This window comes from Artemia sp. Qi Xiang Cuo, chromosome 2, assembly GCF_049724085.1.
Source record: "Artemia sp. Qi Xiang Cuo chromosome 2, ASM4972408v1, whole genome shotgun sequence".
In the NCBI taxonomy this organism is placed as follows: domain Eukaryota; kingdom Metazoa; phylum Arthropoda; class Branchiopoda; order Anostraca; family Artemiidae; genus Artemia; species Artemia sp. Qi Xiang Cuo.
The window spans coordinates 90,999,740-91,015,277 of record NC_142795.1 but is presented as its reverse complement, the minus strand read 5'-3'; the positions used below and the strand labels follow the sequence as shown (position 1 = coordinate 91,015,277).

General features: G+C 36.1%; 1 protein-coding gene across 2 annotated transcripts in view; it reads left to right on the top strand.

Annotated features, from left to right (window-relative positions):
• The window catches only part of LOC148955792 (uncharacterized), a 140,962-nt gene that overhangs the window by 31,354 nt on the left and 94,070 nt on the right, over positions 1-15,538 (top strand). For both annotated transcript variants that reach the window (XM_089108354.1, XM_089108355.1), the window contains exons 3-4: positions 2,211-2,271; positions 11,050-11,249. In XM_089108354.1, coding sequence (XP_088964480.1) covers positions 2,211-2,271; positions 11,050-11,249 — 261 coding nt within the window. The remainder of the gene's footprint in view (positions 1-2,210; positions 2,272-11,049; positions 11,250-15,538) is intronic.

Genomic DNA, 15,538 nt, shown 5'->3' with positions numbered 1-15,538 from the left:
AGGACCATAGGTCTCGATCGAAATATTTGCATAGTTCTCTTCTATATTTCACTGACTATTATTATCCTCGTTTTCTCTTCTTAACAATTTTTTTCGTTTGAGAATTAAGACCATATGACCCTGTCTCTTCCAGTTGGGGGTTATGCTAGAAGCCCTGAAAATGACCTAAAATTCCTAATTTTCCTGATTAGTGTGAAGCTTAGGCTCTTAAGTCCCCGTGTAAGTCCATATGTCCCTGGGTAATGTTGCGAGGATTCTGCTATCTCTGAATGCAATGTTGCGTGGATTCCGCTATAAATTCCCCTAGATACAAGGTAAAATGCCAAAACAACCCGTATGTCCCTATGCAATAATGCTGCAATGATTCCGCTATCTTTCAATGCTATGTTGCAAGGATTCCGCAATCCGATGTGCTATAGATTTCCCTTGATACAAGGTAAATTACCAATGTATCCTTGTTCCCCTTATGTGACGCAATCATGGTAAAGAATAACCTATTATCTTGGCGTGGATACACCCTAGTTTATCTATTGTTACCATATATTTATAAATGTCAAATTTATGAGAGTTCTGTTTTTATTGAAGATATGACCAGAGCAAAAGAAATATAAAGATATTTGTGTGATTTAGTAAGTGTTAATCACTATTAATTATTAATTATATTCGTAAATTTTATATCAGATAGTAAATACCGATATTATAGCAAATTGAAAGCCTATGTATTTCTGGAGGTATTGCCGAGCTGGAATTGAAAATATACCCGATGACCTGAAATCAAGGGCTTCCCAAACTATTTTGTGCTAATCCAATATTTTTTTCTATAAAAGTGGGACTTGTCAATGACGTGTGTTGGCGTCATATTAACTAGGGCCCGACCGACATGGATTTTTGAGGTCCGATCTTGATACGATACCGATATAATTTGCCAATAAATTCCTCTCCTGAAAAAAAAAACTTACCAAAAGTTTAAACCCTGCATTCGCTGCCCATATTCATACTAACATGTTCCTCCCTGGTTTATCATACACCAAAGAAAAGCCTCAATAATTCACTGTAGATTCCAAATAAAGCAAAAAAGATTTATTTAGAAAAGGTTTAGAAAAACAATCATACCAAATAAAGTTGTAATTTGGACATTAAAACTATTTCAAGCTCGTTTAGTTACATGAAATTCTGATTGAAAGAAATGCAAGATATTTATTAAAATTTATTACTCGAAACCTAAATTGCAATAGCGGGAATTTCTATTTTAATCATTCACATATTAATCTGAAAACTTTATTTTACATTCACAAGATATGGTCTCCTACTAACGAATCCATGCTAGGTTTTAAGCTAAGCTAAGGTTTTAAGTTAAGAGGAGGGAGGAGGGATTTAAAGAATGTGTTGACACAATCGTCCAGTATGCCGACAAATGAGGACACATAGGCTAATTTTCCAAGATAAATAGGCGAATTTCCCAAGGTGTCGGCACGCAGTGCTGACACCTTGGAACATCCCTCCTAACCACCTTATTACCCCCTCCCCCCTTTAGCTGCGCCCTATCTGGATATCATGGTTTTAATCGATTGAATCTTGGATCTTTCATCCACGCACGCGAACATTCATTAAACACAAATGTATGGTTTATTGTATTCGTTTTAGTTGAACTTCTACGTTCTTGTACTCACTTTTGTAGAACTTTTACGTTCTTGTACTCACAATAGATTTTGAACATTCCTGCACCAGGTGTGTATTGACAAGTATTGACAGAAAATATACTTTGACATCGTTTGACTCACCTCTGGTGCTCTCTGGGTCAGACTTAGCTGGTGGCTCCATCTCTTAGGACTGGACAAGCGAAATTTACTTAAGGAAGTCTGGGGCCATCTTCTGAATATGTTGCGCATAAAAAAAATCAGCCGATATGCAATATTTATTCCGATATCCGATAATAAAACTGATTCCCAAATCAGCAAGATAATATCGGCCGGCCGATATATCTGTCAGGCCCTAATATTAACCCAATACCTTTAAAGGCAGCAAAAGTCTCTGGCGGTAATACGGCCTACCCAGCAATCCCTATTCTAGATTCTTTGGAATGATGAGAATTGATTTTCAAGAGCTCCTGCATAAAAGAAAATATCCTTAATCGGCAACAGTTTTAAAGTTGAGATAAAATAAAGAAATGCATCTACTTTATAAAGTTTAGTTTGGTTCTTATTCTTTAGGTGAATTATCAAGAAGTTCATCCTGAGCCAAACATCCCAGTCACATCATTATTGATATCAGGTGAGTTGTATTATGTTTAAACTTTTCTGCATGACTCGCAAGTATTTTCTAAAAAATGTATTTTAAATGCTGCAACTGCTAGTACTACTACTTCAACTAATACTAATGATTTTGCTACTACTAGTCCCACTACAATTACTACCACTACTACTATTCACACTACTACTATCATGGCTACTGCTGCTACTGCTGTTAACAGCTCTCTTCAGCACCTAACCAAAGAGCGAGAAAAAATTCAAGATGAAAAAACAAACGAGAGTACGACTAGTAGATGGAAAAGACAAGCTAAAACAGCCCGGATATTCTGCCAGTATGTAAAATGCGTCTTCAACGCTAAATTAGAAGAAACTAAATAATAGAACTAAAGATAAAATATAAATAATTTATAAAATCTAAATTAATTAAATCTAAAACTAAAAGCAATAAAAAAAAAGAAATGAGAAACAAACCAATGCGATTGAACACCACAGAGTATTTCTATACAATCAAAACTACTGCAATTGAGCACCACGGAGTTTTTTTTATAAACAATTGTGAGTGGCTTCAGTGAAAAGACAGAAGCATTTGTCATGGATCACAGTTTTGTCATGGCTTGCCAGTTTGGCTTTAGATCTTTTATTCTTCAGCAGTAAGCCACCTGATGCCAACACAACTGCGCCAGCTCTTCCTACACCAAGATCTATTGAAAGTTGTACTCTTTACCCCCTTCTACGAAGTTCTAATTTTCTTTAAACGACCTCTTCTTGCCCTATTCCTGAACAACCTACTTTTCGTTTGGTCCCCAATGGATAAGCAAAAAAAAAAATCTTTGACATTCTGCTATTCTCCGCCCGTAAAACTTGATCTATCCATCTCAACCATCCTTCCATTATAATCCTAGAAAGGGGATTAAGCACCATTTTTCGTAAAACTCATTGTTCAATATACGGTTAGTGAAACGAGTACCTAAAAGTATCCTTAGACAATAACCATAGAAAATATTTCTTGGCCTTTCTGTGGTCACGTTAGTCCATTCTACTCTTAATCCACAGACTTATCTTTTCATTGTGCCAAAAGTTTTTGCCTTGCATATTTTGTTTCTTATATCTTGACAGCATCTACCCTCTTTACTAATCATGCTTACCAAATACGTGGAGCTATCTACTGGATCAATTTTCTGATGTACCCCCCCCCCCTTCATTTTCTTAAATAGTGTTCTATCAGTGAGTTAAACTAGGCATATGGGGATTGGATTAACAACAATTAATCTAACAACAATTAATCCCTGCCTTTTTTAACTTGCATCTGTCGTTTAATTGAACCTCAACCAGTCCCAGGTGCTTAATTCATTCAAAGACAGTCTATGTCGTATTTTACTTATCATGCTTCCACAACTTGAAGCTTCTTGGCACAAAATCATTAATTTTGACACTGTTCAGCTTCTGTTGGGGATCCAGAATCTGAAAACAAGCGTTGTCGTTAAATTAAACCAGGTATAAAGTGGCTGGAATGACAAAAAATCGTCTTGTTACAAAACCTGTTTTGCTATAAAATATTGTGGGAACAACACGTGGATGTTGCCCTTTTTCCCATGCTCTAAGGGAGCCGGCTATCCCCACAGAAAATTTCCTTGGAAAATTCCCGCCCCCGGTAAAATTCCAACCGGAAAAACTCCCCAATACGCAAAATTGAGCAGCCACAAGGAATGAACAAAATAGGTACATCAAAATCTCAATAAAATGTCCTAGGGGGTAACAAAAGGACCAGATATAAAAAACAGTTCTAGGACAGGGGCTGGTTGGTATCCAATCACTTTCAAATTATAAAAAAAAGGACTACAGCTCTTAATTTTCTATCAAGTGAGCATCCTCTGAAGTTTCTATCACCATAAGGAGGGTGTCGGGGGTGAGAAAGGGGCAGCACCCTCGTATATGGAATAAGTTCTGCTCATTTTTGGGTTTCATGTTACTCTTGACTTTCATAAGAACAGTGTAGACCAGAAATATTCCCGAAAATCAGAAGGGAATATATATCGATTTCTAGCTCCACCCTCCCTTCAATTCTGTGTTTATCTGAAGACTCAATGAGAGTTAGGATGTTTCGGCATTAAAATGCACCCTCTGCCGACATCTATCCCCTCCCTAAGTGTATAACAATCAGAAAACCCTACAGTAGAGGCTTAAAGGTCTCATTTCGAAATATTTAGAATTGTGTAGTTATAATCATGGATAAAAACAACAACAAGTAGAACAACAGGGAATTTAACTAAGACAGCTCAATTTTTTTTTAAACCTTAAGAATATTTTGACACAGTATCCAAAATCCGTCCTCGGCAAACTGCGTACATAAACGAAATAAAACTTACAGTTAAATGGGATCTTTAAAACTGAAATTGAAAAATTAAAACAGTTCCAAGTTTATTGTGTTTATGATGGAAGGGCAGTGTTGTTTCCGTCGTTATTTAAAGATCTGAGATATGTGTTGTTTTTTATTTCCCCCAGAGAAAATCGTATCAAACCTAGGGTCGTAGAAGATCGACAGAGGGCTCCTTCAAACAAAAATTGAAAGTTTAAGTGCCCTTTCAAGCTCCCAAATAAAATGGAGGGCAACTATCCCCTTTCCATATCCCCTTTTGCTTCATAATTAATCAAAAAAACATTTTGCACGAAATAAATTTTTCAAAAAAATTAAAGAACTCCATTAAACCAAAAGTGAACAAAAATAGAATCAAATAATCTACCAAGCATACAGCTACCACAAATCAATATCAACAAATAAATGAAACCCAAAACATGCAGAAATTAAAATGAGTCAAACTCAAAACGAGCAAAAATTAATCTGAGTAGGGTTCTAAACCCTATGCTTTCTAAAAGCTAGAATATAATTTGTACTTTACTGAGAAAAATTCAAATGAATTTACTGAAAAAAAATGTGCATTATCAGTTTAATATACATATGCTGATATTTATTCCTTAAAATCTTAATTAATTTTTGATTTCTTAAGGTTATAAAAATGAAAACATTTAAAAGAATTTTTAAATAGAGTTTTAAAGAATAATATTAAAGAATATTATGTCATGTAAAAATGTTAAAGAATAAAGAATTTTTAACATAATTTCCGGACCCTTCAACTGCGTTCAACAAAATTGCTATATCAAAATGTTTACCGGAAGTGTTTGGGGAAATGATGGGGGGGGGGCATTCGCCCTCCGATCGCATTTGACTATTAATAAGGGCACTATCCCTCTAAATTCCAATTGAACCAGTCTTTTTTGAAGTTTCTACGACAACGCTAGTAGTGTTACAGGGTTCCAGTTTCAAACGCACAGATAGGGAAATTAACAATCCGTGAATTCAAAAATAAGAGCTTTTAAATGGAATTTAAAATCTAGATCGCAAACTAGGCAGCCCCCTCCTTTCCAGGAAAGCGAAACTAGAATTTTATTGATAAACATATTTTTGAAAACTTTATGTATTGGAAGCCATAGTTTTGCTATAAAGCCCACTTAAGGTATCGTTTAGGGTGCGGATAGAACCCCGCCGCCATGGACCAATGGTAAAACATCAACTAACAACTCATGTACGATGAAAAACGAAAAACTTTTATTCTCCCTATAATAGACAATAGTAAAGCTACAAAAGTTATTATAAGAGACCACTTAAATGTATTACAATAAAAAATAATAGGTTTCTAGGACAGGTCTCCCCCCTTTTTAAAGAAAGCAAAAAAAAACTAAAATTTGCGAGGTATGAGCTAGGTTTAGAAATCAAGTTATCAAATAATATGCAATATCAATTGTCTTTTTATACGCAGGAATTTAAAAAAAATACAAGAAAAAAATAGGACTTATAAATTAAGAGCATTTAATTGTATCCCAACCTCAAAATACCTTCTTAGGGCCAAGTTTGTCTCTTTTTCTTAACCCTTACCCTGTTCATTATAGCATAAAGTAGAATTAGTGAGGAATAAATGTTTTTTATTACGCCCCTGCATGCCCCCTCCTCCTTATACGTAATTTCCATGTCCTAAAATATCTCTATTACGCAATAATTCGGCTGAAAATAGAACATCTTTCAGACACCTTAGAATTATGTAAATGTATTACCTCCCGTAAGATTTATTAATTGACAGCAAAAGCAACCCTTCCACTTTGTTCATAACAGATGTCTTTGTTTAAGCTGCAAGAGAGACGATTCTATTTTGATGAATCGCATGCTAAGGTTTTAATCGCATGATGGAAAAAAGGTACTTTTTTAGTAAAAAGGTAATTAGCTCTATTAAAAGAATTAATTAATAATGAATAGGGAGGTTTACACGGTGAAAAGAGGCTATTTTATGCTTTAAATTGGATATAAACAAAACGTAGAGGAAGGATTTTTTTAGGGGGAGGGAGGGGTAATTGGGAAAACCCTGAGACAGGAGAAAGCTCTAATAGAGAAATTGACTTACTTTATGGTAGGAACTATCCATTATTTTAGATGCTTGTATTCTCGTCAACGGGTTATATAAGACAGATGAGAAAATGTCCTTATCCTGCCTATTTATAGCGTACTCAGAACATATGGGGATCTTTAAAGGGAAACTCCTCTATGGCTTCTGATTGAAAAACATCGTGGGAGACTCTACTACCTCGAGAGTTATGTTTGGACATATAAATAGGGGAAAACATCGTGGGGGACTTCTACCACCTGGGGAGGTATGTTTGGACATGTATAAGTGCATAGAAAAACTTTATGGCTTCTACCACCTGGGAACGCGTCTGGACATGATTTGCCTAGAAACCTATTTGAGGGGCTAGTAACAGCATTTATTTTAAAATATATCCAAAGCAACAATATAAGCATCAAACATAACCATCAAATATCAAACCACATAACGAACAAAACAAAACAAACAAACAACAAACATAATCAACAAACAACATTACGAATAAACAACATAACCAACATAACCATCAAACCACATAACCAACAAACAACATAACCAACATAACCAACAAACAACATAATCGACAAACATCAAACGGCATAACCATCAAACAACAGCCAACATAACCAAAAATCATAACCAACAAACAACAAATCATGTAACCAACATAACATAAACAACATTCATAACCCTCAAACATCATACAACATAACCAACAACCAACAAACATCAAACAACATAACCATCAAACAACAACCAACAAACAACATCAGCAAGACATAACCAAGAAACAACAAATCACATAACCAACATTCATAACCATCAAATCACATAACAAACACTCATAACTAACAATCAATAAACATCAAACAACATAACCAACAAACATCAAACATAATCATCAAACAAAAGCCAACACAACCAACAAACAGCATCAACATAACATAACCAAGAAACAACATAACCATCAAACAACACCCACCAACAAACACAACCAGCAAACATAACCAACAAACAACAAACAACATAACCAACAAACATCAAACAACATAACCATCAAACAACAACCAACATAACCAACGAAACTCAAATATAACCAACATAAGCAACATATCCAACAAACATCAAACATAACCAACAAACATATGTTACTTTCCCTTTGTTAATTTCCCTATCTGTGCATTTGAAACTGGAACCCTGTCACTACTAACGCTGACAAAGGCCTAATTTCCAGAACTTCTAACTATGTTTAATAAAATGTCTATCTCAACATTCTGATTGGATTTGTTTGGGGAAATGGTGGGCGTGAGAGAAGGGTTAGTTGCCCTCTAAATCACTTTTGACTATTAAATGGGGTACTAGCGCTTTCAATTTCCAAACGAATGAGCCCTTTTTGAAGTTTCTACGACAACGTTTTCTATAAAACCTGATATGCCCCGAGGGTATAACTTACAACCCTTGCGCTGAGGTCTGTATGTCATCCTCAAAGACATAATTTCTGGACTTTTCAATAACGTTGAACAAAATGGCTATCTCAAATTTTTATTAGATATTTTTTCGGAAATGGTGGGCGTGGGCGGGGTGTTAGTTTTCCTCCAATCACTTTTGACTATTGAATCAAAATTTTTAACTATTAAATTTCCAATCAAATGAGCCCTTTTTGAAGCTTCTACGACAACTCTTTCTATAAAACCTCACATACCCCCAGGGCATAGCTTAAAACCCTTAACCTGAGGGATGTAGGGGGGGGGTTATCATCCTCAAAGACCTAAGTTCCAAAACGTTCAACTACGTTGAATAAAATGGATATCTAAAAATTTTAATTGGATGTGTTTAGGGGAAAGGTGGTCGTGAGAGGGGGGTTAGTTGCCCTTCAATCACTTTCGACTTTTAAAAAGGGCACTAGCCCTTTCAATATCCAATCGAATGAGCCCTTTTTAAAGTTTTTACAACATCACTATCTATAAAAACCTTATATGCCCCCAGGGCATAACTTACAACCCTGGCCCTGAGTGCCCTAAGGGCGCTATCGTCCTCAACGACCTAATTTCCAAAACTTTTAACTATGTTTAACAAAATGGCTATCTAAAATTTTTTATTGGATGTGTTTGGGAAAAAGTTGGGCGTGAGATGGGGGTTAGTTGCCCTCCAATCACTTTCGACTATTAAAAAGGGCATTTGCCCGTTTAATTTCCAATCGAATGAGCCCTTTATCAAGTTTCTGCGACAAAGCTTTCAATAAAAAAAAACCTTATATGCCCCCAGGGTATAACTTACAACCCTTGCCCTGAGGGCTGTGGGGGAGTGTCACCCTCAAAGATATAATTTCCGGACATTTAAACTACTTTGAACAAAATGGTTATCTCAAAATGTTGATTGGACGTGTTTGGATAAATGGTGGGCGTGGAAGGAATGTTAGTTGCCTTCCAAACACTTTCGACTATTAAAAAGGGCACTAGCCATTTCAATTTCCAATCAAATGAGCCCTTTTTGAAGTCTCTACGACAACGCTGTCTATAAAAACAGTATATTCTCACAGGGCATAAGTTACAACCCTTGCCCTGAGGGATTTGGGGGGGGGATCACCCTTAAAGACTTAATTTTCAGAACATTCAACTATGTTGAACAAAATGGCTATCTCAAAATTTTGATTGGAGGTGTTTGGCGAAAAGGTGGGCGTGGAAGGGGTGTTAGTTGCCTTCCAATCACTTTCGACTATTAAAAAGGGCACACGCCACTCCAATTTCCAATCGAATGAGCCCTTTTCTACGACAACTCCTTTGATACGAAGTGCCCTGGCCAAAACCAGAAAATAAATAATACATTGTGCCAACATCGTTCTTTACTTAGGCAGCGCGATTGCGCTGCCTATGAATAATACAGCGATGTATTATTATTATTAAGGAGCAGTAGGTCTTTATGTAGCGGGATACTATGCCTAAGGGAGTATGGTTCAACGGCCTAATTTTCTAAGCCTCATTGAGCCTTCAGATGAAAACTGAATGAAATTTTGGGATTTGTTGTCTAATCCTTTTTGGTTCCAACGTACATATTTAGCCTACGCCTTTATCATTGGTCCTAGGGGAGGGGGGAGTGAGTAGTAGTGTCCTAGGGTCTTAGTAGTAACCAATAAAAAAGGTAAATTGCATAATTTACAGTTTTTGAACTAGGGGCTTTGGGGGCATTGCATCCCCGGAGGCCTAGTTACTAGATCGTTTGCCTATTTTTAAGAAAATCACTTCTAAAAATTTCGTCAGTGCTGACGTGAGGGGGCATTAAAAAAGGTTAAAGAGGGGATATGCCCTTCTAATTACTTTTCAATATCCCCTCAACATACCCCTTTAAGTTTAAACTTAATACCTTCAGCCGTTCCTTAGATATTGCTGATACGCCCTTTTGACAACTAGCTTTTCATAGTACATAGTATTTTTATTGTGGTTGGCATTCAGTGACAGTTTTTTATTTTTTTAAAAAATTAAGTTGTGAGACAGTGTCAAACCTTAGCGTAAAGAGCGAGTTGTTGAGGAGGGGCTTGCCCCTTTCACATACGGAATAATTTCTGTTCGTTTTAAATTTTAATGTCGCTCCTTACTTTCACTTAAAAAAAAATTAATTTAATTTCCGAACGTTTTTGAATTAATGCGGGTTTTGATTTCGGCTCACCCCTAAAACGAAATTTGTACATTAATTTTACTTTTTTTTGGCTAAATGGCTTTATCAAAAGTTGTTTAGTTTTATTTACGAACGTTTTTATCAGTGTGGCAAATCCATATTTAAACTGTTCTTACCTACAAATCTGTTCTTGTAGTATTCGATTTTTGATTTTGGTTTCTTCCCACAGTTCACAAGTGATATTCCTGAAGTATGTTATACAATACATATATAATAAAATGATTACTGTCTATAAGCTTTATAGACAACGAAGAGTCGTATAATAAGGGTTAAAAGTTGTTTAAAGGAAAAATTGTCCCTTCCACTGCCCTGAGTACCTCAAGTCAACCCTGCGCAATAATATTATATTTATTTACAATACAATTTAGGATTTTTGCTACTTGAGGCGCTGGTATTATTAAGTTCTCCTACTTTTTTAAAGTTAAGTAAACCACCGCTACGCTGATAGTGGTATTTTTCAGGTGTAAAAATGCCACTGGTGGGAGTATTTTTTAAGTCCAATAGAATTATTTTATATGGGGTGAGTTGCATATTCTTCCAAGCTTTAATTGTGCAACATTTACAGGAACATTCCAACATTTACTGGTGATTCTATTGAAAAATTTCGCAAACAATATAAGCTGGCAACGTTGCCAAAACTAGTATAAATCAAGATGTAAACATCGTTTGCATCTATGACCATCAGCAATGTCTTGCAGGTTCTTTTTTGCCACTCTCTCGAGCCAATAAAAGCACTTCGTCATGGCTTCAGCCAGTCTCGGCATCGAAAGACATAGACGTAATAGCCAAAGAGCATGTTGAAACAAGCACCTTCACCTCCAATGGTAAATCAAAAGTGTCAAAGATTATAGTACCTCTAAAAGATCCTAATCCATTACGGACGCCTACATTATTACAGGTACCTTTTTATTTAATAATTCATTTTATTGCTTGTTTAGAGACTGAATCATATATTTGATTACTTTCTGATCAGGCTTTCGCTCAGACAGTTTATTAGTTTCTGGCGAATTATTGCTGCATGCGAGTTTGAATCAGTTATTGTACTAACATCGGACTTATACAAAATATCAGCAAAAGCTCTAATAATAAAGAGAGCTCCATTTAATATTTTAAAAGACCAGGAACCGGTATCAGGTGAATCAGGTTTAATTGGATAACTCCCTGTCTTTATTTTGGCTTCGGTTAAACTGTTGCGTAATGTAATTTATGGGGTCTGTAAAAGCAGTTTGTTGAAGAAGAAGTTTCTTTCTGAGTCTATACATAGAATGCAATTATAATATTGTTTTTCCTTTTTAAGATACTTAGACGTAAGCTCAATAATCGTAGGCAATGCAATAGCATTGCCTGTTTCAAACCGCTGGTCATGGTCTTGTAAAAGCCATACCAATCCTAAAAATGTGTTCAAAGTTACCTTTGAGGTTGTTTAACTTTCAACGCTAAAAACTGACGGGTAACGTAGAACAAGAGTTGGAACAGTTTTAACTGATATGGCATCAAAATTCCAGCAAAAACGAAAACTCGGTACTAGTATGACAGACGCCCTGCCTGATGTTCTTCTAATATGTTTCTCTGACGCTCAATCCTAATGAAATATACCAAAGTAAGATAAAAATATAACACCTTAGAAAAAAATTTGGGCTATATATTTGCAAATTAGGGTGGGAGGTAAAGTATAGCGAGTCTGCATGCCTAATGTGTTAGGTACAATTAATCTGCATAGTATGTAGTAATAATTTTTTTTTAACTTCACACTGTCCAAATACTTCAACCCCCCCCCCCCTAATGTGCAAATATATATCCCAAATTATATATTTTCCATCTATTCTGTCAATTTTCTTTGTCTTGTCTCACCCTAAGCTGAAAGAAACTAACTTTAAAAAACGGTTCTATAATGCCTCAATGCACGAACAACTTGAAAGGTAGCGCGTTTATAATACAAGTGCCGAAAACTCATTTATTTAAAAAAACACAATATTTCTTCAAAAATAAAAAGCGAAAAGTTAAATTACTTCTAAGGATTAAATTGTTTTCAATTATTTTTGTTTCCGTTTTGGAAGTTTGTATATTATTTGTTCCCCTGTATTTTACCTTTTGAATTGTGTAGGTATACCTTGATTGGGTAAATAGACGTCTTTAGCAGCAAAGCAAAGACACTGGGCGTTTTCTGAAAATAATATTTTGAAATGCACCACATTTTAAATTCATCAAATGAAACTACAAAGGATCCAAAAGAAATTACCAAGTACCTGATTTAATTTCCTTAAATTGGTTTTTCATATTATTATAAGGGCAAATCGTATTTTCCTTTTTGTTTTCCGTTTTTTCCTAATATCAAACTATATAATCCTTTGTCTCTCCTATTGGTTTTAAATGACTTCCACCCACAAAAGAAATAAAAGTAGGTTTGGAGTAATTAGGACACGGTCAAAAATTTCAACAGTGGTAAAAACTAAGCTGAACAGATGACCTTGATTTGTGCCTTCCTGGGGTCAACAGATTCAGATGGGCTTTCTAAAGCAAACCTCATTTAATGCGAAATTTAACAATTGGCCACTACAGAACCTTGGAATCCATACTAAAGAAAGACAGAGGTAAACTTTGAACAAGCGTTCAAAGTTACAAGGGAAAAACGTAATATTTGCGGGAATCATTGAATACTGCTGCTATTTCAAATTTATGGAATAATTAAGTCGTTTCACCTGAAAACCTACCCGTTCGACCTCTCAGCTATAGAAGAATATCAAGCTAAAAGTCCTCGTTCAGTTTATCTAAGTAAAAAAGGACAACTTACTTTTAGCACTCTTTTACAATTTTGGAACTCAAATTCTCAAGCAAATGAAGAGCTAAGATTTTGTCTGATCTTGATTGCAAGAATTACCAACTGGTTCAAATATAATCTATCAATAATCTATTAACTTGTCAGGCAGAGGAACGCTAGCCCGCCTGGCGGCAAAACCGGACCTCCAAATTTTCCACCACCTAGCCTGCAACTTTTATGCTCTAAAAATTCACGCTAGATGACCTCTACGTAGTGCCCAGTCGGCGGAAGTTTCAAAGAAGTTGTACCACCGCTTCAAGTTTTGGCAGTCCTTGAAGGTTTTTTGCTCGCGCTGGAAATCTGGACATAGCAGGTCGGTGAAAGATGTTTCAATAATTGTGATAGCTAGAGTTCTGTGTTTTTGCAGGCGTTTAGGCTACTACTCGGCTGTATGCTGTGTGATTTTCATTTTGATCGGCCAACGGGTTTGACCACGGCCACCATTTAATTTTTTTATGTCTGTCTGGGGCGATTCCGAACAAAAATTTAGGGGCTATTCCGAACGAATTTTTTAGCGTTCAGTTTCGCTCCTTACTGACTAAAGATAACTGAGACCTGCAACTTTGCAGATTCGGAAGTTTATCTATCAATAGTTATCTATATATACATATATATAATATATATATATATATATATATATATATATATATATATATATATATATATATATATATATATATATATATATATATATATATTTATATATGTATAAGTTATTTAGTGTTAAAAAGCAGTTTCTACTCTCTTTTTGTTGCTTTCTCTTCTACTAATGCATTATAAAACAACATAATCGGTAGTCCTCGATATTGAAAAGTTGCATAAAGGTATGCTTTCAATTCTGTTCATGAGAGTTGTGGCACTAAAAAAAGCAGCATTTTCATCTTTTCTATGTCCTTTTCTTCTACCGTTATATTTTACAAAGATTTGGCTAAGATAATCGAGGGAATTAGATAAATCAGCCCCCCTAGAACCGAAAGATATTTGACCTTGTATTTCCACTTAACAACCTACAATATATTGCTTCCTAGCTAACCAATAATTCGTTGTATTGCTTCCTTCGTTGTAATTATATTTCTGAACCCCCTTTGTAACTGTCTTTTGACGAAGATAATCTAACATTCATAACTATAAGGGATACTAATCTATCCCTTTCGAGCCACTAACCCCCTCTTTTTTCGAAAGGGTTCTAACTTACACGGGAACTGGTTGTGGTCGTCCCGACCAGGAGGAAGTTAAAAAGACCGTGCAGTCTGTATTGGCGGGAAGACTAACTTTTGGGAAAGCTGCGGAAGAATTCTCACTAAGAAAATCGACAATATTTGATGCTGTAAAACGTGTGAAGAATCGCATTTCCGAAATGGAAAAAGACGGCGTTAAGACAGTCCGCGCAACAGAGGAAGCACTTTTCGAGGTGATTGGGGTCGCATTGCGGACAGTATTTACTGAAGAACAAGAGAGAGAGAGTTCAGCAAATACCTTCGGAAATGCAGTCTGATGAATCAAAAGCTGATACCAAAAGCAGTCCGAATGTTGACATATGACTGGGCACAGATGCTTTCTATGAAAGTCTCCGAAACTTGGGCTAAAGAGGAGATGGCTGGCTTAGATTTGTTCAAAAGCTTAATGTGGCAGAGCTCGGAGCTTTCAACACGAAGGCCAGAAAATACCAGCCAAGCACGATCGGCTGGATTCAATGCTCCAGTTGTGAACCAGTTTTGGAAGAACTTGAAGTCGCGGTATGCACGGTACCAGTTTTTGACTAACCCGAATTTGGAACTGCGACGAGACAGGGCTACCTACCGTTGTACAAGCATCATGCATCGTTGCGAAGAAAGGAACGAAACAGGTACAACAACCCGTATCAGCCGACAGAGGCGATAAAGTAAATCTTTTGTTTAGTTTGAGTTCTATTGGTCATATTATCAATCTGGGGAATATTTTACCCATAAGTAACAAATTTCACTCTCGTTTAATATTCGGCCAACCGTTGTGTGTCGACCTATTTCATAATAGTGTTTTGATGACGGCGGACACTGTTTACTGGTCTTTTCCGCCTGTTCAGAAGCAAGTCAGCGCAACTCCTGAAAAATCTTGCTCTTTTGTATCTCGGCAATCATGATAGACCCATTTCAATGCAAGTCGCTAATTTTTGCACGAACAAAGGCATCCATCTTCTCACATCCCCGCTTCAATGGTCATATCACCTTCAACCACTAGAGGTGTCGGTTTATAGTCCTTTGAAACACGCTGTTAAAGAGTCCTATGATTTGTGGCTTCAGCAAAACCCAGGCCAAAAGATATCGGTGCATGAAGTCGCACAACTTTCGAAAGTGCCATTTATTCAAAAGCTGAATCCTCAGAACATAACT